The sequence below is a fragment of the Heliangelus exortis genome, chromosome 18, assembly GCF_036169615.1.
Source record: "Heliangelus exortis chromosome 18, bHelExo1.hap1, whole genome shotgun sequence".
Classification (NCBI taxonomy): domain Eukaryota; kingdom Metazoa; phylum Chordata; class Aves; order Apodiformes; family Trochilidae; genus Heliangelus; species Heliangelus exortis.
Genome location: NC_092439.1, coordinates 1,855,555 through 1,881,814, shown reverse-complemented (window position 1 = coordinate 1,881,814; position 26,260 = coordinate 1,855,555). Strand labels below are relative to the sequence as shown.

The window sequence follows — 26,260 nt, the reverse complement described above, 5'->3', positions numbered from 1 at the left end:
TACTTCCTGTCTGATTTCATATACTGAAACATTCAACTTTTCTTATGAGTCTTTTTTTTTTTTTATGTTTTGCTGTTGGGTTATGTAACTAATTTGTATATGTTCTCTTCTTTGGCCCTCTCAGTGGTATTTTCTTTGTAAAAATCTCACCAAGCTATTAAATATTTTCCTGGTGTAATAAGGCAGCCTTTCATCTAACCCTGTGCTGTCTGACATCCTGGTAAGATTGGTCAAAGATACCTGGGGAAAAACTGGCAACTCCTTCAGTTTGCTCTGGCATGGATCCATATTCCATTTTTATCCACACCCTTTCATCTCAATCTTGCTCAACCTTCTGGCACACCTTTCCTCATTTGCACACTGTTGGGTCCTCATCTAAAATTCTTGCAGCTCTTTTTATTTATTGCATTTTGACTTCCAGGGGTCCTGACTGCAAATTGCACTAGAAGCCAATTCATGGCAAAGGCCTCAAAATCAAATGCTGGTCTTCAAAATCAAGGCTCTCATCTACCTGAAGAAGTTATTTTAAAATTACTACTTAAGGTAATTTGAAAAGGCTTTTTAAAATAGTGGGAGTGTGTTTGAAAATAACTGAGGAGTCCTGCTTCACTCCTTACTTTTCCCAGAGTTTTTAGTCGTTTCTTTTATTCCCATGGTTTGGGACTTGTACTTTGTGCTTTTTACCCTGGTAAATCTGCTGTTATGGTTTGAGGTTAACAGTTTAATAACAAATCTTTTGTATGTTCTGGCTGGCTGTAATGGGTTAAAGGTTTTTAAGTTAAAGTCAGTGCTGAGCATGGGACATAAGATTCAGACAATCATTACACAACCAATATAAAGTCCATTTATTATCTAAGACAAAGGGGTATTGCTTCCTCTCAAGGGTGATTCAAAGAGCCTAGATCAGCCTCTGACTCACTATCTGCCTGGCAGAGCCAAAATCTTGAATCTACTCAGAAAATTTGGTTTACTCTTGCACTCTCAGAACTACCTTAAACTTGAACTTAGGAAGCTTTGACACACAAAAGTCAGTGGCTCACATAAAACCCTGAGTCTGGACAGTCTGGACTCTGGACTCTTGTTCCCTTACAGTGTGGGTCCAGTGTTCAAGTCCAAACCTTGTGTGATGCTGATTTAAAAAGCAGCTGAGAGGGAGTCTGGAGCATGAACAGCTCTGCAGCATGATGAGATCCTGCAGCATGGTGCAGAGCTTGCATAACTCTGCAAACTTGCACAACTCTCCAGCTCTCTCCCCTTTTCCCTGCTTCCTTTTCCCACCTTCCTCACCTGATTTTATTTGTAATCCAAACTCTCAGGTTCATTTCCAGAGTTGTAAACCTCACCAGGAAGCAAGGAAGGTAACTTTGTCCCCCCAAAACTTCCTAGGGTGGTCAGAAACATGATGTGACTTTCTGTAACTATTCAGCCTTAATAAGCTCAAAAAATCCTAATATAAATTCCCCACTATGTGTCAAAGCATAGGAAGTAAAAATGCATTTTACTTCATTTAGTCAAAAAATCCTCAAATCATAATGGGGAACACATTTATGTTGTTATTCAATCACATATTGCAATTGCTGTACTTTATCAAGCTACAGTAGGTAGCTTGATAATTTATTATGATTTAAGCACATAGCTGGACCACTATAATTCAAAATCCTGTACAATTTAAAATTACTTCAGATGAGTAAATGTTGTATTAAGCATTAAGCCCTCTATTTGAGGGGAATACCTAACAAAAAAAAAAAAAAGAAAAATTGCCAGAGTACTCTGACAAAATTACTTCTGTGTAGCTGTACCAGTCTGCCATGAACATGTAATCAGAAATGCTTTTGGCTATTTTTACTCAGTTAGCAAAGAGTTTCTCCCTATTCTGACCACTCATCTGCTTGCCCTATCCCCTCTTATCATAACCAAAAGACCAAGAAAGACCAGAAGTAAAATTCAGGTAGCTTCATATCTATTGGAATCATGTCCCTTGCTTCTTATCTGTTTTTTTCTCCCATACACTCTGGTGGCCCTCACTCCTCAGCTTGCTGGGAATGCAGAGATGTGAATGGTACCATCAAGCTTTGTCTTCTTATTTGTGCAGGTAGGCATCAAGCCAGAGCTCTCCTGAATTCTTCAGAGAGCTAAAAGAGAGAGCAGAAGAGGCCATGTTATGCAGGGATCCTTACAGGAGTGTTGGTGAGGACAAGGGAAACAAGAGTTTGGTTGTTCATTTGTGAGAGAATAAGCCAAGTGTTGTTGTTAGGCTCCCAGTCTCTGCTACAGCTCTTTGTAAAGTTTGGAACTTACTGCACTATGTCTGCAAAAGCTGTGAGCAGTGGCTTGCACTGGTACTCAATGCCATGTTTGGCACACAAGGACTTCACCAGTGGAGCCACCTTCCAGTAGTTGTGTCTTGGCATTGTGGGGAATAGGCTGTGAACAGGAGACAGATAAATTATCTTCCAGTAATTTTCATAAGAAACATTACCTTTCACATTGCACATTCACCATTATTTCCCAGGAATCACCCAGCTCACACTGAGTAAGGGCTTCAGCTGCTCCTGGTTTTTTCCACTTGAAATGCTTCTAGGATGAACAACTCATAAGCCCTTTGTGCTTTCCCCCTCTTATTTTCCACAGCTGTCTCTAACACCTCTAAAGTGCCAGTTCTTCAAAATTAGTGAGAATTTGGGAAAAACTACTTCTTTCTCCAGAAGTAACCATCTCCATATCCCAGAAAAGGAGATGAGCCCATCCTCCAGTTGCAAATCTCAGTCTCTAGAGTAATAGTGCAAGTAGTCAGGTGGGATGAAACTACTGTACCAGACCATGAAGAGGGTATTTTAACATGAACATTTTCAGCAATACTTATGAGCTACTACTTTAGTTACACCCTCTCTGCATGGGTTCATAGATCCTGCCCACGTTCAATTTAAGCTTAGTCATTCTCACCTTCCTGTGACTCCAGTGAAGGATTTGAATTACATTGTGATTCTCTTTAGGGCTTTCAGTCTTTAAAAAAAGACAAACTCATTGGTGCCCCACACCTGTTTGTAGAATTCAAAGCAAAGAAGAATAGGGAAAAGAAAAACAGTGTTTTAAAAAAGGAGGAAGAAAATTGTCTCTCAGGGTGTGTACTCACTGATGTTCAATCTGGAAGTTGAGATGCCCAGTAAACCAGTCATTGAACAGAGACTGCTCAACATTGCACGTTGCCTGAAGCTAGAGGGGAGGAAAGGAAAGCCAAGTCAGTACAGATTGGTGCCTGCAGCCTCTCTAAAGAGCACACTGTGCAGTTCTACTCTGGTCTAGTGTTGGGGTTTTTTTTTCTTTTTTTTTTTTTTTTTTTTTTTTTTTAGCTTAAGCTGAGCTGCCTCAAGCCAGGGATCATAATCCTCCAGCTTTGTGGACCTGCAAAGGGATGTAGAGTATCTAACATGGACCATGGTAAAAACTAGGATTTGGCTGAGTGAATGCACGTGAACAGTCACAGGTTGCTCCTGAATCTTCTCAAAGAAGATAAAGCAGAGATGTCAGGGTGCTTCTGAGGTGGTCAGGCCTTACTGCTGGACTCCAGTGAGTCTGCAAAGAGGGGGAACACCACTCTAGTTGCTCAATAAGAGCAGGACACAAACTTCCATCTCCACATAAGTGTAACAGGTCCAAGACAAAATAATACAGTAAGTGGGGAGGTTGATATCTTCAAGAAACAGATCTGGGACCTATATTTGATTTTAAATTGCCCATGAATGTGCCATTGTCACTGAAGCCTGTATCCTACTTCTCCATTACCAACAGGTTCTCACCCTTTGAAGCAATAGAAGACTTGCTTGTCTTTCAGTTAGAATTTGCACCTGTATGGCCACAGTTCTTAAGAATGGAAAATATTTTACCTGAGTAGACACCCAGTCCAAATTCTTGTCATAGTAAATATCCATAGGGATATGGTTCATCTGTGAAACCCAAACAAACCAGCTGCTTGCCAGCATCCTGTGCAGTCAGACAAGAGGACAGAATCCAGTCACAAGTCAGCAAGTCAATGAAAAACCCTGGACAGCATAACCAGGCTCACAAACACACAGCTGAACACCAGCCTTGCTAATCCAGCACCTGGAAGAACTTTCAAAGCCTGAAAGTTTCATACTTCCTTATGAAACTCATGATTATTTAATATTTTTTTATGAGACTGATGTAGCCTGGCTACATCTTGTTTTATCTGTAGCCAAGGACCAAACTGGTTAGAATCAGTAAAATGATTGAAGTGTAAAGTGTGTCATCCATTCAAGCCAATGCTGCTGGATAATTCTGGGGTGTTTGCAAGCCCAGGCTAAGCTGTTTCTCTGTTAAATGTTCTCTCTCTCAACAGTAGCACACCCAGCACCCAAAGGACTGAATTTTATGTAAGGTATTTCTCAATTTTGTCAGCCCTCAGTGAAGTCTCTTTGCTGCCACAAGACTTGAGCTAGCAATTAAGCAGAAGAATCTTAGGGTAACATTACAAAATTACAAAAAAACCCCAAAACCAACCAGCCCCACAAAAAAAAAACCAAAACAATGAAGCAAAAAAATGAGATGGTAAAGGAGAATACGGAAGGATAAGCAAAGGCAGAGAATGACAAGCAGGCACAGGTGGAAACAATACATAGAGGTTGGCTGAAGATCCTTCCAGAGAGATATCACCTGATTATAAAAAAATATGCCAGAAGACTCTTTATTTCTAATAATGATCCATACATAAAAAAGAATCTGATATAGAAGGTCAGCATCCAGGCCAAGTCCTACCAAAACCAGAGACAACATGTCAAGAAAATCATTATAAATTACATTTGCTTAATTTTTTTCCTAAGCTTCATGTCATGTGTATATACATGAGGGAACAATCTATGTTCAGCTTTTACAGATTTTTGCTGGATTGGTTCAGCTGGAGCAGTCCAAGTTAACACAAGCTAACAATGCTTTTTGATAATGAATCTGAGCACTCATGCCTAGTAAATAAATTAATATGCAAATGGCTATGCTTTCAGAAACACGAGTTGAAAACTTGTATCAAATCATTGCCCAGGACTCCACAATGAATTAAGTGCTAGACCAAGGATCTCATTTTGGCTGGAAGTTGCTCCTATCTGCATAACACATCCAAGAGAAGGAAGAACAAAGCATTAATTCCAGCTGCCTGGCATGGGAAGTAACCCCAAATACATGCATACAGCTAACAAACCAAGGACAATATTTCCTACAAATCCACATCCTCCCATTCCTGACCCCTATGGACCTTCCAGTGTCACACAGCAGGGGCTGAGCTCTGGACAGAAGCTGGCTTGGTGTTCAGAAGAAAGGTTGGAGGCCACAGCTGCCCCCTTCTGGGTTGCACAAGCAGCAGCACTTACCGCCCAATACCTTTTTGTGTATGCGATGTAAAATGTGTGGCACTGGAAGTAGGTGGGAAACAGGAGTGGAGGAAGAGCTGTAAGGGAGAATTCCTTGTCACTGGTCATGTCATGGACTGGAAGCAAAGGATCCCTCAGCTGCTGCTCAGTATGGAGGATATTCTGAGGAGTTTTAGGGCTGCAAATTTTTCTGGATCGTAGCCTGCATCAACACAGAATAACAGCAAGCAACCTGGGAGCCTGCTGACCTCAAGAGGTAAAATAGAGGTAATACAAGAAGCTCTTGGAAGCTTGGTTGAGTTCCTGCTTTTCAGCATGACAGTTCCTGCTGCTGCTAAGGGCACCTGGCAACACAGGTAACACTGCCTTCCATTTCCTCGTGGAGAGCTATGACCATGCCTTCTTTAAGAGAAAACAAATGAGGTGTGGAGAATCCTGAAAAATGAGGACAAGACCCCAGCAGCTTAATAATCCTTTTGGACTGCCACAGTAACCTGATCTTGCATAGGATCATGAGATAATTCAGGCTGGAAAGGACCTATCATCTCTGAGCAGCACTATCTATAAGGTGAGACCTCAGAGTTTTATCCAGTCAAGCCTTCAAGTCCTCCAAAAATTAGTTAGAACCTGATTATGATCTTTGATGCAGGCACCTTAGTTCTGCTCACATCCTACAGGTGACAAGTAAAATCCACAAGCCCCTTTAGAACCCCTCATGGTATTGGCAGGAAAAATGAGGTACTCACTGATGAAGAAGTATTTGTGTTGGTGATTATAGGGCATGTACTTGGTCTTTTTTATCCCAAGCTGTGGAAAGAAACAAACAAACAAACAAAAAAAATCCTGAGTGGAAAACTAAGCAATCTGCACAGGTAGCTTGCTGTTTTCCATTCTTTCTTCCCAAGAGGGACCCTCATTCCTGCTGTCTCCTCCTCTGATATCCCTGTCCTGTTTCCATACATAATATAAATGTCCATAAATCCTTATTCCATTAATGTAAGGCTTTAAATCTTGAAATTCCTGGTTTTGCTGTTTTATCACATTCAGAGTTAATTTGGTGACATATTAGATATTTCAAGGCTAAGTTATATTATTGGTCAGAAATAGTCATAAGAATTTTCCTTTTTTACCTCCTATTTTGTTCTCCAAATATATACACCTAAATCACAATTTCATGATGCCAAAGGTCTTCAAGGAGAAAAATATTTCAGTGCTGTAGCTACTCTGACAGGGTCTCATAAGAGCTGATGTAGTTGTACAGCAAAAAGGGTTCTGTGTTGCTTTCAGGTGTCACTCCTGGAAGTGGCCTAGCATTACAAGCCAAGAACATCCCAGGTGGTCAAATGACTTCTGCCCATGAGAGGAACCTGCCAAGAACTCTCCTGCAGAGCTCGAGGAACAGCCCTGGGTTATTCAGTCCTGCTGTGCTGGTTCCTTCCTTCTCCTAGAAGGTACTGCCCTGCCAAAGCCACCTGTATCTCTGGAGCCTTGGACATGAATACTGAAGTAATAATTCCAGGTCAGCTGCTGACATGCTTGCTGTTCATGTTTACAAGTTATCTAATAATCTTTAATTACTGAGTTGTTGTACTAGGTCATTAAGTTGCTATAACCATTAACTTTTGGCTGATGGATTTTCCACACTATGACACACATGCATCATGTCTGATTTATTTACAACTACAAGTTCACTTGTTTTCTTCAAGAAAGTTCTAAAGGAACTTACTGTGAAAGGTGATCTGCTCACAAAGCATCACAGTTTGAGATCTTTATGGTAGAGCAAGCTTTTTTTTTTTTTTTTTTTTTGGCTAGGGTGTTCTTCCCAAATTCTGGTACATGAGCACACACACACACAGACACACACACAGGCACTCACACTGACCTCCACAGATAACTTCTTTCCCAAAGTAAACAGGAAAGGGTGCATATCAATATCAGGATCTTTCTGGAAGCAGTTGGGTTTAGCATGGTGCTGGGAGTGCAGAAGAGTCCACCACCTGGCTGATGCTCCCTGTTTCATGAAGGAAAAATTACAACACTTTCAGGGCTGGATTCTCTTCCTTTGCCCCATGCTGAAGGACAGAGTTATCCTCCACAGTCTTCTGAGCACACACTTCTACAGCAAAGCCAAACCTAAGGAGCTTTTCCAGGGTTAGGTACTCACTATCAAATGGCACATCACAAATTTATGCAGCAAGTGGTTCCACTTGGTCTGCCTGAATACTGAAAGATGTCCCAAATCATGTTGTAACCATGAAGCTTGGACCTGGAAGAGGAAAAAGAAAATGTTGGGAAGGGAGAGAAAGAGGAATAGAGACCTGAACAGTTCCACACCTGGCCTTTGCTTTGAAATATCAAAGATTAATTTCCTGGACAGTGCTCCAAAGTCACATCCAGAAAGGAACAATGAAATCCTGATATTCTTGAGGTTCCCCTCAGAATATATCCTGCTGAAAGAATCCCAGACTAGTGGGAGCTACCCACATAAAGAATTTCTTTACATCTTCTGTAAACTCATGCCATATAGTGGTTGTTTTCTTATGACAAAGGAGAAATTTGTCCAGGTAAAAAAAGTGGAGGACTACAAAACTGCAATGGTATTATTATGAAAGTCAATGCAAATCCACGTGCTGTGGACTTAATCACTTACCTGGGATATGGTCAGCACCACCAGAGACACAAGAACAGGGATTAAGGATGTCCCAAAGTAGAAGAGAATGAGCCAAGCTGCAGCATCCAAGAGGAGGATGTGAGTGAGGTGCAGGAAGAAGAAGAGTTGATTTGGCTCCAGAAGTCCCATTTTCTCAACAGCAGCCCGCAACTCACGGAAGTCTTTGAGCAGCATTTTCTGTGGGAAGCACCAGTGTTACTGTTCCCTGTTTCTGCAGGGCTTGCAGCCTCAAAACCCAAGGACCACTTGAGGGGAGGAAAGAAAGAACAAAGGATCTGGCACACAAAGAAACTTTATCTTTGCTCCTCCAGCTTCTCTGTTCCTTTGCCTGAGAAGAAGACACAGCAGTGAGCAACAGCTGTCACTGAGCTCAAGGTCTGTCCCTCCAGCCCCTAACACTGCATCTTTGGTGTTTCTTCCATCCTTTTTGTGACAGGTAGGACATGGATGACATGGAAGTTGTGCCTGGTGGAAGCTGCAGTGTGTGTGCATGAGCATAGCTTGCCATCTAGTGGTGAGCCCAATGGATGAAATTATTCCTGCTATCAGTCCCGATGTGCCTCCACTGTATCCTTCCCAACGTTATCAAGAGGGGGTAAAAAAAAACTGTATGAAAAGTTGTACCTACAGCCCAGCTGGCCTCAGGCTAGAGGGCAGCAAGGAAAGAGAACCAAGAAATGAAGACAGGTGTTAGGCCAACCCACCTTTGTCTTTGCCAGCTCTGCAGGTGCTTCCCAAGCCAGATTCCTGTCCCTATGCAACCCTTCACCCCATGAAGAAGCCTGCCAGCCTGTCTTTCCAATCGTTTAGGGGAATAGGAGTTTGGATAGAGCAAGGTACACACAGGCTCTGGAGATCAAGAAATAGGCAAGGCATGGCCACAGATGGGCAAGAGGGTTTCCAGCATTCCCATCTACACAGAAAGCAGGAAAAGAACAAAAGGTGATAGCTGTGATACTCAGCAGAGCAAAACAAGGCACTGCTATTTATGTAGAGCTGCTGTGATAGGAAAAAGCTTCAGGAATCTTGTTCTCAACCACATCATGTGGATTCAGACTGATATTCTTGTGTTGTTTCTAAGTACTAGCATAAGAAATTGTGAAGAAACTGGATCTCATTGTTGCAGGTGCTGCACTGATACAGAAGAGCAAGGTCTAATCTTGGAATATTTCCCCTTGGTCTGATTTACAAGGAGAGACTCACATTTTTACTGGGCTCAACACTGGGTTGATCTGGTGCCAGCTCCCCAATCTGCAGTGGCTTCAGGTACTTGCTGACCAGCACCTTGTCAACATGGAATGATAAAAAGGCATCCTGCAAATGCACAAGAATAAAGAAAGGGGTAAGAAAAACAAATGCAATGGCACTGCCCTCTGTCTCCTCTCTGCAGAGGAAGACATTCACTATGGAGGCACCATGATGTCTGGTTTACATCTCTGTCTCCTTAAACTTTTGTTTACCTTTTCTCCTCTTGTGTGCTTGTGCTCTTCTTAAATAAGATCTTATTTCAGTTGGCAAGCAGCAGAGATCTGACTTCCACTCCTGCAGCTACTACAGGTATGCAAGCTCCAAATACAAAATTGAATGAATTTCCATCATACTCCTAAAGCAGACTCTAGTTCCCTTGGCTTTCTTCCCCTTTCTTGAATCCCAATATTAGTGATATTTCTGTCTCATCCAGGTGCCCCTCAAAAAAACCTTTCTTCTCAGCAGACAGGAATCTTTGTTGTGCAATTTGTCAAAAGCAAAAATTGCCCTTTAAATCCAACAGCTTAAAAGACAAACTTGGTTCCCATTATACAGACAGGAGGGATTTTAACTTTCAGAAATATGTCCTTTTCAGAGGCTGCATTCTTACTTTTCCCAAGGTAGTCATGCAAGAAATTCAAGGCTTCTGTTTGTTAAGGACATATAATTATAGGAATCAAAACTACAAGAAGTCATGAAAATTCTGGAGGAGCACAACTGGCTGATCTGCTTGCATACCTGTTTTTGTAACATCTTTCTTCTGATTTACTTTATTCATACTGAACAGACCAGAGTCTGTTTTACTCCACCTCTTGAGTTATTCTGGGAAAATGTTTATTAAGAATGGTTGGGTGACAAACTGAAATGATTTACTCTTTTTGAGTGAACTGCTACTGAATTTCTGTCCTATGTCAGAAGGACATAAGACATACATGACCTACCCTGTAATATATGTAACATATGGTGGGTTTAAATACTGTCCACATAATTGCTATCTCTGATTAATCAAAAAACCAGCAAGCAGTTTCTCTGCAAAGTGATCTACTGCAAATGCCTGGTTATTTCATGATGTTGTAGCATCAGTTGCTTTTGCAGTCTCCAAAACTCAGCTGAATTTTGCCAAATTCAGCCAAGAATTCAAGGTTGTTGCTCCTGTTTTCTAAGCAATTTCATTCCTTAACTTTGCTCTTCTGTCCTTTGTGAGGAAACACCATGACAAAAAGCAAGGACTTCCCTTCAGTTTTGCTTAGTGTAAAGATTATATGCAGTAGCTACAGAAACTTTTCTGGAAGACTGGGACAGCAGACTGTCTTTGCTTTCTCTCTGACTTATCCTGAGTGGCATTTAGGAAGGATTTCTTTCCTAAAGGTATATTTCTTAAAGCAGCTACTGCTGCTGCCACAGGATTTGTGGCAGCTTTCCCACCTTAGCCTGCCTGTAAGCAATTGCTGCAGTTCACAAATGAATGAGGAGATAAGAGTAATCCTAAAGACTTTAGCTGGATAAACAGTTACAGTCTGCTTGCCCCACAGGTTAAGTCTCTTCATCTGCCTGTTTCTAGGCACAAGGCTGGAAAGCACACAGGGAGCAGAGACACCACATATTTCTCACCTTGCTGCATCCCATCTTGAGCCCCATCAATTCCTACTGAAGCCATTTTCCAATCCTTGCTGCAGGATGCTTAGAATCTTAGAACAGTTTAGGTTGGAAGGGGCCTTGAAGATCATCTTTTTCTGATCCCCCTGCTATGAGCAAGGACATCTCCCCCTAGACCAGCTTGCTCCAAGCCCCATCCACCCATGCTTTGAACATTTCCAGGGATGGGGTGGTCACAGCTTCTCTGGGCAGCCGGGGCCAGGCTCTCGCCACCCTCACAGGGAAGAATTTCTTCCTCATTAACCTCAGTTGCTCCTCTTCCAGTTTAAAACCATTATTCCTCATCCCATCCCTCCAGGCTTTTGTTCAAAGTCCCTCCCCAGCTTTCTTGTAGCCCCTTCAGGCACTGGAGGGTGCTCTGAGGTCTCCCTGGAGCCTTTTTCAGACTGACCAATCCCAGCTCTCTCAGTCTTGTTCCGAGCAGAGCTGCTCCAGCTCTCCCATCATCTCCATGACCTCCTCTGGACTCTCTCCAACAGCTCTGTGTCCTTCTTGTGTTGGGGACCCCAGAACTGGTCCCAGCTCTGCAGAGGAGACTCACCAGACAGAGAGGACAATCCCCTCCTTCTGCCTGCTGACTGCGGACCTGAGGATGCAGCCCAGGTCTCGGGTGGCTTTCTGGGCTGCCAAACACATCCGGCCAACTCATGTTGAGCTTCTCACCAGCCATCACCCCTGGGTGTACCAGCCTCCTCCACATCTCCAAGGCAGCCGGTAGCAAACCCCTCCCCGCCATCACCTCCCCGCGCCTCTCACCGTAGCATCCTGCCCGGCGTGGCTGTCGATGAGCCGGGCTCCTCCCGGGTGCCTGCGGTAGAACTCGCTGATGTCGTACACCTTCCTCTCGATCACCAACCACCGCCCCCCAGCCGCTGCCCCCCGCCCGTTCCGCTGCCCGATCTCCTCCCAGCTGAAGCTCCGCAGCTCCCGGCCACTCGCGGGGTCCCCGACCCGCTCGTCCCCGGCCCCCCGCGGCAGAGCCATCGTCATCCTCCCTCCTTCCCTTCTTTCCGTCCCACTTCCTCCTTTCTTCCTTCCCCCCGACTCAGGCAGCCCCGGCACCCCGCTCCCAATACGGCTTATAAAGGGTGGGACAACCCCCCCCGCCCAGCCTGGGCTCCTCCTCCTTTCCCCTTCCCTGGGATTTTGAGGAAAGGTGAGGGATGCTGTGCTGCAGGCAGGGCTCCTACACAAGCCACAGCTGCTCTGGGTCTCCCTGCAGAAAAACAACAACCTGGTCCTTCACCGGCCCGGCTCAGTGCAAGCAAATCCCAGTAATTGATGACCGGTGAGGAGTATCTGGCCATTCAGTCTTGATAAGAAGGTGTGAAAAAATTCAAGGTGATTTCTCAGCCCAGCTCCCAGTGACAGCCAATGCCTTAAGAACCAAAGAGCTCCAACAACAGGACTGAGAGTTTTCCTGGTCCTTTTTCTCCACCTTTCTGAGGATGCTCAGATGGCCAGGACAATCTATCAAGTAGGTTCAAACCCCCTTGATTTTTTTTTTTTGATTTTTTTTTTTTTTTACCTTTCCAGTGAATCACAAGTTGCTGAGTAAAATATAGAAGTCCATTCTTTTCCAGTCATAGAATCATTGAATAGAATCATGGAATTTTGGGTTGGAAGAGACCTTCAGAGATCATCTAGTCCAACCCCCCTGCGATGAGCAGAGACATCAGCAAAATCGAGTTGCTTAGGGCCCCATCCAAGCTCACCCTGAATGTGTCAAGGAATTGGGTTCAGTAAGACAGGTAAGGAAAAGTGTTTTTTTTTTTTACCTTTTGTTTTTCAGCATACTGAGCATCCAGCTGCTCAGCTGCTTTGAATTCAGAACTTTGGGAACTGAAGTGAGAGGCATTTATTAATACTTCTGAGAATCTGTTCCAGGAGGTAGGAAACAGCTTAGCTGGAGTTTTAGATTTTAACAACTGCCCTCAAGCCCCTAACATGGCTTTTAAGTCCTGTCATAGATGTATGTCAAACCCCTGGATAACTAAATCTTTATTTACTTAAGAATGAGCCACATAACCTGGTCAGAAAGAGAATTTTCTGTTGCATGGGTTGTGTTGCACTCATGACAGCACTATTGTACCAGCCTGTAGAAGTTTTGCTGATAGAAATGCTGATAATAATGATTATGATAATGATAATTGCCATTGTATCAGCCAGTGCTTAGAATGAAACAATCCATTAAGTAACAAAGCTTCACTAACCTGAACCACTGCTATTGCATCAAATTGCCAGCTACTGACTTTTTTACTGGAGCCCCCCGTGAAGCTAAACTTGCACATTTCCAGTTTTGCAGCTCTCTGCTGTGGTGTTTTGCACTCTGTATTTTCACACTAAGAGATTTCACCTGTTAAAAAGATAAAACATTCAGTTATGACTTGATACCTACTGGATATCCACTTCTTCTCTCACATGCCCCACATTTTCATGCTCTGTAACCCATTCTTCCTTTCCTTGTATCAGGATGAAGTGGGCCAGACCTGCATTATGGTCCTTTCTGAAGCACCTCATAAGTGGTTTAACTGTTTGATAGCTCTCAAAGCAATGCTGGTAATTCCCTTTCTGCTTACCATGGACCCAGCAGATTTCTTGAGCATGATACCAAAGACATAGGGAGGTCAAGTGCCTTTATATTTGTACAAGTAGGAACTTTCTCCCCCCTGAGAGAAAAGGATAGGATAAAATAGAAGAGTTGAGTTGAGTTGGAAGGGACCTACAAAGACAACCTAGTTCAATTGCCTGACCACTTTAGGGCTTGGAGGGGTAGAAAATCAATTCAGTGGATTGCATAGGCAGCTTCCCTTGGTGCTGTAACTCAGTAAAATCCTTTTTAAATTAATTTTTCGTAACAGTTGGGTGGGCAGCAGTAACAATTTCAATAATAGATAATGGTATGAATTTCAACAATTCAAGTAACCAAAGGATATAATTAGAGCAGCCAGCCACAAAACATGCCCCCAGCTCTTCATAAACTGGGGCCTCTGGAAAAAGCACACGAGAGAAAAAAAAAAGTGCTAATTAAGCTAAGTCAGAACAAAATACAGCATTATTCATAAAAATGCAAGATGTAGGAGAATGCAAGTTGTATCCCTAAGTAATCATTTGCAGCCTGTAAATCCTGTTCCTTCTTTTCCTTTTCTGATTTTTCTTGCTTATGTGGTGCAACCTGCTAAGAGGAATGAGAAGTAGGATCAGAGCTACTTCTTGGTGTTTACAAGCAGAAGAGTCTGCTGTGGTAGGGACTTGAAAAGGATGCTGATCAGTATTCCAGTTCAAAACACTGCAAATGTTGTTGCTTCCTGGGTCTACTTGATGACCATGAAGTCTCCCTTTTCCTCTATGAATTGATGATCATGTTTTAGGGAAGAGATCACCAGGGGCATGTCACTTAAACCAAAGGCTTTCTCTAGAGCCACACTCTTGGAGCAGTAAGCACCTTTAGTAAACCTCTAGAAATCTTTTATTGCACTTTGTTGAGGGTCGTGACCACTGCTCTAGATAAGCTTCAGGTGAGCAAGGCTCCAGAGTTTCAGTGAAGCAGCTGATGTGGCACAGAGGTGATGGTAACCAAACTCTTTCCAGATGTTTCCTGTACTCCAGTAGTTAACTAGCACTGTGCTGAGGGGTCCTCTTGGCAATGACACAGCCAAGGGGCTTTGTCTTGGTGCTGCTTTGCAGACATTTCTGGAAGGTTAAATGATGTAACCTGTGGAGGTCAGTAAAGAGACATGGAATGTGAGACAAACTCTAGTTCAGAGTAAAAAAAAAACACTTTATTCTGACTGAAAGGCTTCTTATCTTTATGCCTAGTGACTTGCTGCTCCACACCACGTGAGGTGGTCACATAAACAGTGGTGATCTGGTTGTGCATGGGATCAGCTGTGCTGAAACACAGCTCACAGGCTCTACATGGAAGGGTGGCATGGGCAGAACTGTATCCCTCCATCTCCATGTGAGGTAATGTCTTCTTTCATAACAACAGATCTTATCTGCTGCTCCCCAAAAAGCATCAGTGTGTTACTCAACACCTGCAGCACAGACTTGCTGACACAGAGCCTGATAACCATCTCCTTCCTGTCATACCTTGTTCCACCCTTTTTTGCCAGGTACAGTTGATTATGCCCCATTTTGGTGGTAACGGCACCAGCAATTATGGGGTGGATGCCTTAACCCCTTGAAGCAATTATGGAAGCATTCTCCCTCCAACTTTTCCTCACTTTTAGCAACTTAAACACTTAAGAAAACCTTGTGGTATTCCCATTTACCTCATTCCAACCTACTTTTCAAAGCACATCTATCCAAATCAGACCAGAAGTTTCCTGTCACAAATCAGGTGCTGAAGGGAGGCACTGAACAGGTGGCTCTGCATGTCTGAACAAGGTCAATAAGGATGTCAAGATGAAGGAGAAGCTTTCCAGAGCCATGGAAACTCAAAACATATTTGGAAGTCAGCTGAGCCAAGCTAGGAACACTATGTCATAAAAATAGGGAAGGAAAGAACTTGGAGAAAATAGACAGAGAATATGAGATGTTTTATAAGGGCATGTAGCAACAGGACAAGAGGTAATGGCTTTAAACTGGAAGAAGAAAATTAAGATTAGACATTAGGAAGAAATTTATCACTGTGAGGATGGTGAGACCCTGGCCCAGGCTGTCCAGAGAAGTTGTGGATGCCCCATCCTTGGCAGTGATCAAAGCCAAGTTGGAAGGGGCTTGGAGCAAGCTGGTCTGGTGTCCTGCCCATGGCAGGGGGATTAGAACTAGGTGATCTTTAAGGTCCTTTCCAACCCAAACCATTTGGTGATTCTATGATATATTCTTTGTGGCATGGTGGTTCATGGGCAGTGTTACTCCGTGTCACAGGTGGGGAAGTGTAGCTCATTCAGTACCCAAAGAATCTCATTTAAATTTCAAGTTTCTCTCCAACTCAGGCAGCATCTCAAAGAAAGTGTTCACCTACCACTCAACTTCCTGAGGGATGTTAACATGGATTAACTTCTAGTACTGCTACTGGAGAGAGGAGCTGAGAGAGATGCTGGGTACAAATATTACAGAGGTGTTGGTACTCACCTGCTTGAAGTTGCTGCATAAGAGAAGGGGTTTTGTAACACTGATGAGGAAGTGATTTCTCTCATCAACCTTGTTCTCATACCTGAAACTTTGCAGTGCATGCCAGCAATTCCCTTGCTTCTACAGCAGGAGGTAGAAAGGGAAGGCATGATAAAGAATCACCTACCACTTCAGCATAGAACCTACAGGTAAAATTAAGTGCAGGATCATTTACTCCCACGGGAAGCAATATTCTCATGTGAGAACAACAAGTAGGAAATACAGCAGTGGAAAGGTTTGTCAGTCTGTGTAACTTTCCCTCATGTTGTCCTGTTCCACTGAGAGAGCAGCTGTTCTACAGACTCAGACACCTGAAAATTAGGAAGCAGTTCAAATATTTCAAAGTCTTTCACATGAAGAATTGAGAACAGAGTTAAGGCTGTGACCAGATATTTACATTATTTAAATGATGTCCTAACCTACCATGCTCTCCTATCTTCCCTCTCCTTCTGCATGCACAGACACTGACTTTATTTTAGAACTGCAGTGAACAGAATTTTTCTACATTGTTCCCTAAAAGGCCAAATATTTAGTTCTAGACTCATCATACCTAATTTTAAGTGTCTAACTTCAGTTAAGTGCCTGTGTGCCCATGTTATGGGCTCTCCCTGGCCAGTGCAAAAAGGTAAACACTCTGGGAGGATGATTCCATTTTATGTGGCCATAGCTCACCCCAGATTACTCCCTTGCCTCTAAATTTGGATCTTTTCAGTCTCTTGGCCAGGATCCTGGCACTGTCACCATCAAGTGCTCAGATCAAATTCCAACAGCTTTACTCCAGGTAATCTCCACAGCAAGTGAATCCCTGTTTCCTGATTCTTGATATAATCTATGCAAACCAGCAGGGATATGAGTTATGGCTGAATATTTCACAGTTTACCTGTAACACTGTCCTCTGTACACAAGAGGGTCAGAGAGAAGCTGAAATCCTTCAGAAATTCTTGGCTCTCCCAGACAATCCTGTATGACAGCATTGCCAAACTGACCTTTCCCCATCCAGTTCATTGCTGCTTCCACGTTGGGTCTACCTGGAATATTCTTGGCTGATTTTCACTTTATGTTGCCAATCAGTGAGGGGGAGAGGGATTAACATTGCAAACCTCTTAATTTCTTAGTCCTTGGTGTTTTGAAATGATGATAAGTACTTTCTTTCCTGGTTTTTGGAATGAGATGTTCTGATGACAATAGGCTTTGCAGAAAGGCCAAAGAGACAGCCTAGCAACTCTAAATATGTTCTAGCAAAAGCAAGAAAAAACAGGAATTTTGAAAGGGAAGGAAAAAAAAACCCTATCTCAAATGAGAGGGTATAGAAGATGAAGATGTCTCTTGCTGGAGATGGAAGGTCAGTAGAGAGAGTTCATCAGGGTGGTGATTGTGTGGCCATCACAGCAGTGACAGGGATGGGGAAGCACAGAAAAACATGGATTGACTCATGTCCTTAAAGCAAAGCTTGAAGCTTGGGATAGCATCCACAGTAACCACATCTCCTGGAAAGGAAGACAAAGAGAGGGACATCCCTTATGTCTGTGCCACTGTACCTTCTCCTTTTCCTGAACAGGAACCATGAATTTCAGGAGCTGAAGCAGTCAGCAATGATCTCCAGCACATGGAGCTTGTCACCTGTGTCCACATTCTGCATAAACTCCCCAATGCCATTTGTAGAAGGCTTTGTCTGGTCTCATATTTGGAGAAAAGTGGTAATTACAACTTGCCTCATAAGAGCAAGCTGCACCCAGCCTTCCCATTTGAGGAATGTCAGCAGGTACAGACAAGTCACAGCCAATAGTAGCTGAAAACACATTACACAACAAGAAATTATGCTCCTGAGACATTGCTCCTGTAGCAAAATGGGCATAACATGAGGGGTTTTTTAGTGGAGCCCAGGGAAAGCTCTCCCTCTCTTTGAGCACTACATCAGTGAGAGCAAATGGAGGTTTGCTTTGCACCAAGTAGGTTCCTGGCAAAGAACAGCCAAAAATCAGATATTGTTCTTCTAAAAAATTTAAATTCCTCTGTATGAATTGCAGTCATCTTGGTTCTTGACTTTTCTTTTGGAGAAAAATAATAGAGACAACACCTGAAAATTTGCTGGGTCCTTTTAGCTTCTGATGACATGATCCACACAGCTTCTCTCTGATCTGCCAAGCAGCCCTCCCTCTTTAGGTTTGAATTTATCTTCCTGCAGAATGGGCCACCAAGACTTTGTACAGCCATCTAGAAGAGATTTGCCCCATCTTGTACCTGACCACTGCACTTTCAGTGCTGAGAATGCCTTCACTGCTGTAAGTTTGCTGGTTTCTGTTTCAGAGGTGCAGCACAGCATGGGCTGTGGACATCATTGCCCTCCCATAGCTTTTTCTCTCCTTGTTCCTTGTAGATAACTATCAGACAGTAGCATCTTCCCTCTCAAGACATCACTAATGAGAAGAACATTTAGGATTTTATTCCAAGATCTGGGAAATTACTGGATTCTTTCTCAGCCTTTGAATTCCCATGTGATGGCAGCCAGATCAGGTTGACAGAGAAAATCTCAGGGCTCATATGTACTGACTCCAGACACTAAATGAACAACAAGAAGTTATTTTGAGTGAGGTTGAGCTCATATGACTCAAGACTTAACTCCTTCAGGTAGTTCTGGCATTGGAAACAGTATAGCCACCCTGGGCTAACATATCCAATATGGCAATACTGCAAATATATATATATTTTTAAAGGGTATTTTAATATTGCATGCAGTAAATGGTGTTCAGGCAATGTATACAGGATACATAAACTATGGCATTTCACACCAGAATTCTTGCATCCAGTTAAACAGCTTGTGACTGAGGCACAATACATCCTTTAGCTTTGATTTCTGGATTTTTCAGTGACCAGACCTGGGTTGGGTTTTTTTTGTTCACATAGCAAATAAAGCTCTCCTGTATCTAAGGTGGCACAGATACAAAAAGTGCTCTCTGTCCCAAAAAAGGATGATGTGAGCATCAGAATAGCTCAGATACAATGAATGAATCAATTCAGTTAGCTTTGGCTGTCTGAAAATGCATAATCTAAGTGATTTATTTATTCTTCCTTGATAATCACCTGACAAAATGGACAGCATGAATTACATGGAGCAATTGTTATCTCACTTCATTGGCCAGGGAACCTAAACACTAACTTAGAATAGATGCTTAACTTCATAAAGCTGAGCAAGAGAAATTCTATTTAATGTGTCCTTCAGTGTTGATAATTTGTCATTGCTGGAGGCAGCAGCAGTTTAAGATTCAAAGAAAACTTGAGATCTACTCAGATTTTCTTGGTATTCCTTCTATTTTTTATAAACAGTGCCTGACTTACCTCTCTTTCAGAAGTGAAATGACAGAGCTCTTTAAGGAAAGGTACTTTTCAGCTCTTACCACCACTTTTTCTTTAATGATTGAAACAAATTCCAGAAAAAGTCTGAAGGAGCAATTGCAATAGAAAATCAACCCATTAAAATAACCTTTTTGCAGAATGACTCCCTTACAATCACCAATGTGCATTCCCCATCCCATCTTCAGTGGGGAGTCTACATGATTCTTCTTTATTATCCCCAAGGGAGGCAGAATATTAAAAATACTGTCAAGTTATTCAACAAAATCTCCAATGAGAACCTGGCACGTTGCACACTTACAAAATCCTGGGCACCCACTCACTCTGGGATAGCAATTTAGCCACTTTTATTTGAGGGAAAGGAGGGGGAGAAAAGCAGGGCCATATAATTCCTTCTGTTAATTAGGAATGACTATCAAGATGGAAAGGGAGGATCTGGATTTTGTAGCTGGGCTGGTTTCTTGCACAACTTCTCCCCCCTAGCACCTTCCAGGTTACCCAATTCCCTTGTTTCACCTGAAGGGACCGAATCCACATTTTGTCACAACTCATCCTTTCTTTTAGGATCTTCCTCCTTTTGCTTCCCTGCTAAGGGCAAAGAAGCAGAAACAAGAAATTAATGCTGTTTATTTTGTTAGCCAAACAGTCCTTGCTTGCCAAATGGAATTTATCAGAGGCTTTGGCATGCAATTGCAGCTTGAAATGTAAATCTGTGTGGATGGCTTTATGTGGAGGACAGACACCAAATTACTTCATATTCCCAGAAGTGCAGCTGGCTCTGGGAATGACATGGAACTGCAACTTCAGTGCTGTAAAACAAGGCCACAGTTCAAAGAGTCAATGCCATGTAAATCACAGGCAGGTGACCCTCACTGATGCCTTGATAAGAAAATAATTCTATCACTATAATTCTTTTATAAGAATATAAGAAGTGTGGTGATACAGCACATAGACAACAGATAATATAATTCATTAAAACATAGATGGTGGTGAGCATAGATAAGTGAATGCTGCACTGCAGTACCTCCTGAAGAGGGTTATCATCTTGGAACCATCTTCATACAGGGCAGGGAATGATCACAACTTGTTCCTCATGCTCAGAGACAAAATATGCAGCTGCACATTGTTCTGTTCTAGGGGGTAGCAAAGGGTTAAAGGGTTAAAGAAACCCTTAATTAAAGAAACTGTTAATAGGAGTTTACTCAGGGTATACTTGGTTTAAAACCATCTAATCAAAACAGAAAGTAAAAAGGGGTTGGTAAAAAGCCAAGAAAACCCATCCTTAAAAGATTAGGAAATTTTAGACGTGAGGCAAGCAAAGCAGCTGCTGAGATAAGCAAAACTGCTTCCTGACTCAAAGGAATTAGGAAAATTAGAATGCCTGATAAGATAAGAATAAAAAGCAGGTAAACAGTGTGGACTTAAGGTGCATTTTCCTGTGCATCTGATACATCCAATCTCTCAACAAATGATGGAGCCAGAGATCTCCTTTCCCAGCTGGAATGAATTCACTGAGGTGCAGGCTCTTGATCTTCATTTGGATTTTTGGATTGCTTTTTCCTTTTTATGTCTGTGAACACTGGGCTCTAGTAGAGTATTTTCTTTAGATGTTCCCTGGAGGATTAATCTTGGGAGGAAATCAATTGCATTTTAAAAACACCTTGTGCCAGCCCAGCATGATAGATCTTAGTGGGTATGATCCAAGTATTGCATTTTACTTCTCTTAATTGCTCCCAATCCTTGATTAGCCAAACAGAGGCCTTGGACTATGCCTGTGGGATACTCCCAAAAACCCAAGTGGAGTACAAATTATTTAATCTTAGCCCTGGGCAGCTACTACTTGCTTATGTACTGACTGCTCACAGATTACAAACCTAATGCAGTGGCCATGCTAGGGACACAAACAGCTCCACAATATCTTCTCTGGCCCAGTGCTGTCCTTTGGGCATGAAACAGAAAATTTGACACTATCTGGGATCATACCTGATATTTCAGCTCCATTTTAAATGTTTGTTGGTTCTCAAGCAGTACTTGACTCCCTTGCTGAAGACAATTTGGGTTCTTTTACCCTGACTGAATAGCTCCAGCTGCATAACCACCTGCCAGAAATCAATGGTTATGATCACACCACCTTTTAATTTTCAAATGCACCTCATGCCACTGATAACAGCAGTAATCCAGAAGGGAGATATTACATTTTTTGTATTGTTGTTACACTTCTTTGGATAACATTTCAGTGTTATGCTCACAGGACTCCAGTGCAGAAGAATTCTAGTATCAGATCTCATCAGGCAAAGCTGAATTTTGTCTTTGTCTCACTTGAACAACGCTGGATGGCAACGAGTCTCCAAAATCACACCTGAAGTGCTGAAAGGCCAGAGATGCTTTAAGCATCAGAAAAGGAAAAATGGTCCATTTCTGGGTGTAATAGCGGGACAACACCACAAGGAGGCGAACTTGCATTATTTTTCCTAATCCTTTCCTATTTTTCTCCTTCAAAGGTGCTAAACTGATTGCAACTATATTTCTTTCTCATCTTTTTTACATCTGAACCTCTCCCCGTCACGTTAGCATCTATACAGTCATTTGCTTTCACAAAGGGTCCAGTGATGCAAGAAATTTGGCCTTAGCTACCTTTTCCATCACAGTCTTCTTATAAAAAAATAGATGACTCAGTGCATGCTCAAAGCATTTAGAGGCAGATGTTGGGATTTCTTTCCCTGGAATGGATACACCATTTTCCCAGCTCCCAAAGGGATTATGAAGATCAATGTGTGACAAAGACACGTGGGATGATCAGATAATGCCCTGTGGAGCTACAGAAGCTTCTAGTCACTGCTTAGCTTTTCTCTTCAGCTGTAGAGGTCATAATAACACAGCAAAGTCTTAGTTTGGGCACCAAAATTATTGTCTTCTGGATGTTCCATCATTTGGAGTGTCCAAGGTCAGGGGCTGGGGCTTTGAGCAATTAGATCTAGTGAAAAATGCCTCTGCCCATGGCAGAGTTACTGCACCAGGTCATTTTCAAAGGTCCTTTCCAACCCAAACCATCCTATGCTCAGAGACAACCCCTGGTTGCTTTGCCATTACTTAAAATCCATGGAACCCTGCCCTGGTTATTATGTTGCTGTCAGTAGAGTCAGACACTACAGCAAGAAGAACGCAAGACACACCCTGGTTCCTGCAACTAAACAGTGACAACACACTCAAGGAAGACAATAAAACAGTCTGTATAAAAAAAGCATCAGTGCCTCAACCTTGCTTTTAGCATCTGAGGTCATACTTTAAAACTTGCTTGTCAGGAGAGGATTCCTCTTCCAGGAATCTTCTGCTCCACAAGAGCTGCAGTGCTGAAGAAGCAAGCAGCAAAAGAAATCATATTCCACAGGTTTTGCCAAATTCACACTTTCATTAGGAAAAAAAATGGAAGGCAAATTCTATTCCCTTGGCCAGCACCAGCCACACAGACACCAGACATTCAGTCCACCCCATGGGGAAGTTCACTCCAGTCATGCCCTGTTGGAAAGGTCAGAGGGAAAACTTTGACATGGTCCTCTCCAACATCCTTCTCTTTAAACTGGAGAGATGGATTTCATGGTCCATGCAGTGGGTGAGGAATTGGCTGGATGGTTGCGTGGGGATTGAGGGCTGAGTAGCTCTTCCTGAAGGTATTTTTTTAATTTAAAAGTTGGTAAGGGCTGTGAAAAGAAGAAGTGAGTTAATAAAAAAAAAAATTATGAGAACCTCTCTTTCATTTTTACACACCCACAGCTTGCAACTTTCTTTGTGGGGTTAAGAAGTTTCCATCATCACCCCATAGGATGAGCAAATTTGGTGTGCTGCAATATCAAACTTTTAACTCATGTCCCAGAGTGAACATTTGAAGCTCTTGTAATGAGGATTTTTAGGGCAGTACCTGCTCTGCTTTGCTCATTGTCTTCGTGGCTGATGGATGAAAGCATTTCTGATTCAGCACATTGGAGCTTCATAATGCTGTGTTGAAACAGGGCATCAGAAATCCCAGCAGAAAGAAATCCTAGCAGAAATCCCTGAAAGAAAGCAGCATACACCATCCCAAAATTGGGTGACTCTTTTCACCTGGACATAACAGGAATAATACAGGGAATCTTACTTTGAAATCATTTTTTTCATGGCTCTTCATTTGTAGGTAACCTCCAGCTGTGTTGTTGCAGATGAGATTGTATATTCCCCAAATACATGGGAAAGAAAAATCCCACAGGAACAAAGCAATGATGATTTTTCAATATATATTATTCCTGTGATTTTTTTTTTTTTCCCCTGCTGGTATAGGTAGCTTTAGCACCCACTTTTTCAAGACAAATCCATGTCCAGCTTCCCAAGGAGCTGCAGCCTAGTTAATCCTATTGCAATAGCCAAGGTGGCTTAGGCTATTTTGTAAGTCCAGAGGAATAGGAGAGTTTTAGACTAATATTTGGGACCTGGAGCATGAGGATGGGCTTTCAAAGGCCCCAGTAAGTTAGTGGGAGTAGAATGAGTAACTCCTGAGAAGAGATACCCTTGAAATCACTGCCAGCAACAGCCTCAGTGGCCAGAGCTGCTGTTACTTTCCTTCCACATTGGGTAAGTCCCCAGTATATGTTAATAAAAGCCAGTATATGATAATAAAAGAGCCATTTTTATGAATCCTTCTTAAATCTCATTTTTTTATCCTTCTTCAGGCATCCACTTTTTGGACAATGGACTGGCTGGAATATTGCTCTGCTCTGCCATGGTCTCTCTCATGCCACCTCATGCCTATGGCTTCTGAGAAGCCACAGAGACACAGGTAATTAAAGCTTTAATCACCCTGCATGGCAGTGATAAAAGGTTGTGACTGGGCTGCAAGGCCCACGTAAGCAAATCCCAATGACAGACCAAGTGGTCAGCAGCTGCCCTGCACAGTTCTGCTCTCAAAAATGGAATTCTGAGTCAGAGTGAGAATTAGGGTCAGGAGATTTCTGTATGCAGCAATTCTCACAGAGGACAAAGGCTTTATTTGCATAATTAGGGTGCTCTTACTCAATGCCCTCCACACTGGGTGTATCAGCACAACACACATTGGACCAATGGCTGTGATAAAGAGGTAATTCTAAAATACATAATATATTTTTTTTAAACACCAGCTGAGTGAAGCTCCTGGCACAAATGGGCACTTCTGGAATCAACAGGCACCATATGGGGGTGGCTTCCATAAAACAGGTTTGAAACCAAATCTAAGATTCATTCACACTGGAAACTGAGGCTGAAGTTTTTAGGTGTTTCTGCAGGGTTTCTTGGGCATCCAATCCAATAAACAAATGCAAATGGAAAGGAATAGTGCTTTAAAAATTGCTGTTATTTTTATTTCACTATTTCATGGAGCCTGAATCTCTGCTAACCCATCCTAGAGCAGAAGAACAGATTTATTGGCATCAACAAACTTGATTCATTAGCAGAAAAAAATAGTATGGATTCTGGTAGGTGTTCCCACTGTAATCTTTCCAACATTCTAATTTTTCAACATACCACAAAATCAATACTTCAAATATCAATCATATTCTCTTGTGCTAAGCACAACCACCCTGCTGATAAAATAAACACATAGCATAAGTATTACTTGAGCTGTAAATACATTTAAGGAGAGGGCAGTCAATAGGGAGAGATTTAGATCCCCTAGGAACCTAAACCATCCTAAAAAGATGGACTTTCAAATGTTTTCAGAGCTTAATTGTTCCTTTAAAGAAGGACTGGGGGTCCTCCAGGGGAGAACAATTTTTTTTTTTCAGTGCATACGCTTCCAGGTTCAGTTTAGCAGCTGCTAAAATCAATACAGATTATTTTCTTTGATTGCCTTTTTTTCCCTCAAGTATCCTATAACAGGAATGCTGTCTTTCTGAGGAGCCTAAAAACATGGAACAAACTCTTCCTGGTTAGGATATCAAGATGCCAACCTTTCCCAGTGTTGTCATTGTTAATTGTATTTATTCTACTGTGGTTATTGCAGTGTTACTGACATGGTTCTGAAAGAATGTGTCTCTTCATCATCTTACCCTCCTAATAATCCTACTTGGTTTCTCCAAGGAAGAAACTTTGGAGCAGAGGGAGCTGAGGTTGGACTTTCTAAAGGCCCAAATAGTGCTGTAGGTTAGAACCCTGGTTGGTTCAGTCATGAGGAAAGATTCTCCCTGATTATTTTTCCCTCCTGAGCAGGGTTGTGCAAGCTGAGTATTCATTGGTATGAAACCCAGAGAACTCAAGCATACAGGCACCTTCTGAAAAGCAAGTGTTGACTCTTATTTCACCTTTATTTTATCAATATTTATTGGCTTCCTTGACACTCAAAACGGGCAAGTCCTTCCAGAGCAATTCCCTCAAAATGGCTTCCAAGCCCAACAGTTGAGCAATTGACTCAATCCTGGCATGTCATTTTCTAGACCCTTGGGGAGTTCAGGCAAGAACAGGCTCAGAAGTGCAACTTGAGGGCCCAGAGAACAGCCTGGACCCTGCATTGCTCTTTGGAAGGCAATCAGGAAGGCTGGAAATTGCTCTTGCAGTTCTCAGTAGCCATTGAATTGAAGGTGTAGAAAGCATCTAAAATGGGGATGGAATTCCTGCCCAGACAAGCAGTGCTGTAAGTGAGAGGCCAGTTCTGCCAGTCTTGAATTCTTTGGAAAAGCTTCCAAGGAAAAGGGAACGTGTCACCAGCAAGTCCATGGGTGGAGGAGAGGTGGGCATCGTGCACCTGAGTGGCTTCTGGTAGGGAGCAAACTGAACCTCAGAGATTCTGCTGCCCTAACAACTGGATCAGTGCTCTGCCATGACCACCAGATCAGGAAAA

At 42.5% G+C, this 26,260-nt stretch overlaps 1 protein-coding gene and 2 long non-coding RNA genes across 6 annotated transcripts in view; 1 reads left to right on the top strand and 2 right to left on the bottom strand.

Moving 5' to 3' along the window:
- Positions 1 to 821: 821 nt before the first annotated feature.
- LOC139804850 (acyl-CoA (8-3)-desaturase-like) lies at positions 822 to 12,613 on the bottom strand. 3 transcript variants are annotated; one of them, XM_071762561.1, is made up of 13 exons: positions 12,482 to 12,613; positions 11,710 to 11,761; positions 9,253 to 9,363; positions 8,029 to 8,226; positions 7,543 to 7,644; positions 7,261 to 7,389; positions 6,125 to 6,185; positions 5,379 to 5,455; positions 4,672 to 4,769; positions 3,885 to 3,981; positions 3,134 to 3,213; positions 2,299 to 2,424; positions 822 to 2,132 (listed from the first exon to the last, which is right to left on the bottom strand). In XM_071762561.1, the coding sequence occupies exons 1-13, from the start codon at positions 12,559 to 12,561 to the stop codon at positions 2,081 to 2,083; spliced, it is 1,263 nt and encodes a 420-aa protein (XP_071618662.1). In that variant the 5' UTR covers positions 12,562 to 12,613; the 3' UTR covers positions 822 to 2,080. The 3 variants fall into 3 exon arrangements, with proteins under 3 accessions (XP_071618662.1, XP_071618661.1, XP_071618663.1); XM_071762560.1 differs by lacking the exon at positions 12,482 to 12,613 and having other exon boundaries at positions 11,710 to 11,956; XM_071762562.1 differs by lacking the exons at positions 822 to 2,132; positions 2,299 to 2,424; positions 3,134 to 3,213; ... (1 more) ...; positions 5,379 to 5,455; positions 12,482 to 12,613 and having other exon boundaries at positions 4,179 to 4,769; positions 11,710 to 11,956.
- The window catches only part of LOC139804865 (uncharacterized), a 30,045-nt gene continuing 9,475 nt past the window's right edge, over positions 5,691 to 26,260 (top strand). The window contains exons 1-5 of one of the 2 annotated variants that reach the window (XR_011729581.1): positions 5,691 to 6,897; positions 8,361 to 8,424; positions 9,176 to 9,391; positions 12,490 to 12,704; positions 24,123 to 24,229. This is a non-coding gene — a long non-coding RNA (uncharacterized lncRNA). Of the gene's footprint in view, positions 6,898 to 8,360; positions 8,486 to 9,175; positions 9,392 to 12,489; positions 12,705 to 24,122; positions 24,230 to 26,260 lie in introns of both variants that reach the window. The other variant, XR_011729580.1, reaches the window with a different exon arrangement.
- LOC139804867 (uncharacterized) lies at positions 21,539 to 23,602 on the bottom strand. Its single transcript, XR_011729583.1, has 2 exons — positions 23,339 to 23,602; positions 21,539 to 23,120 (listed from the first exon to the last, which is right to left on the bottom strand). It is a non-coding gene; the product is annotated as an uncharacterized lncRNA (long non-coding RNA).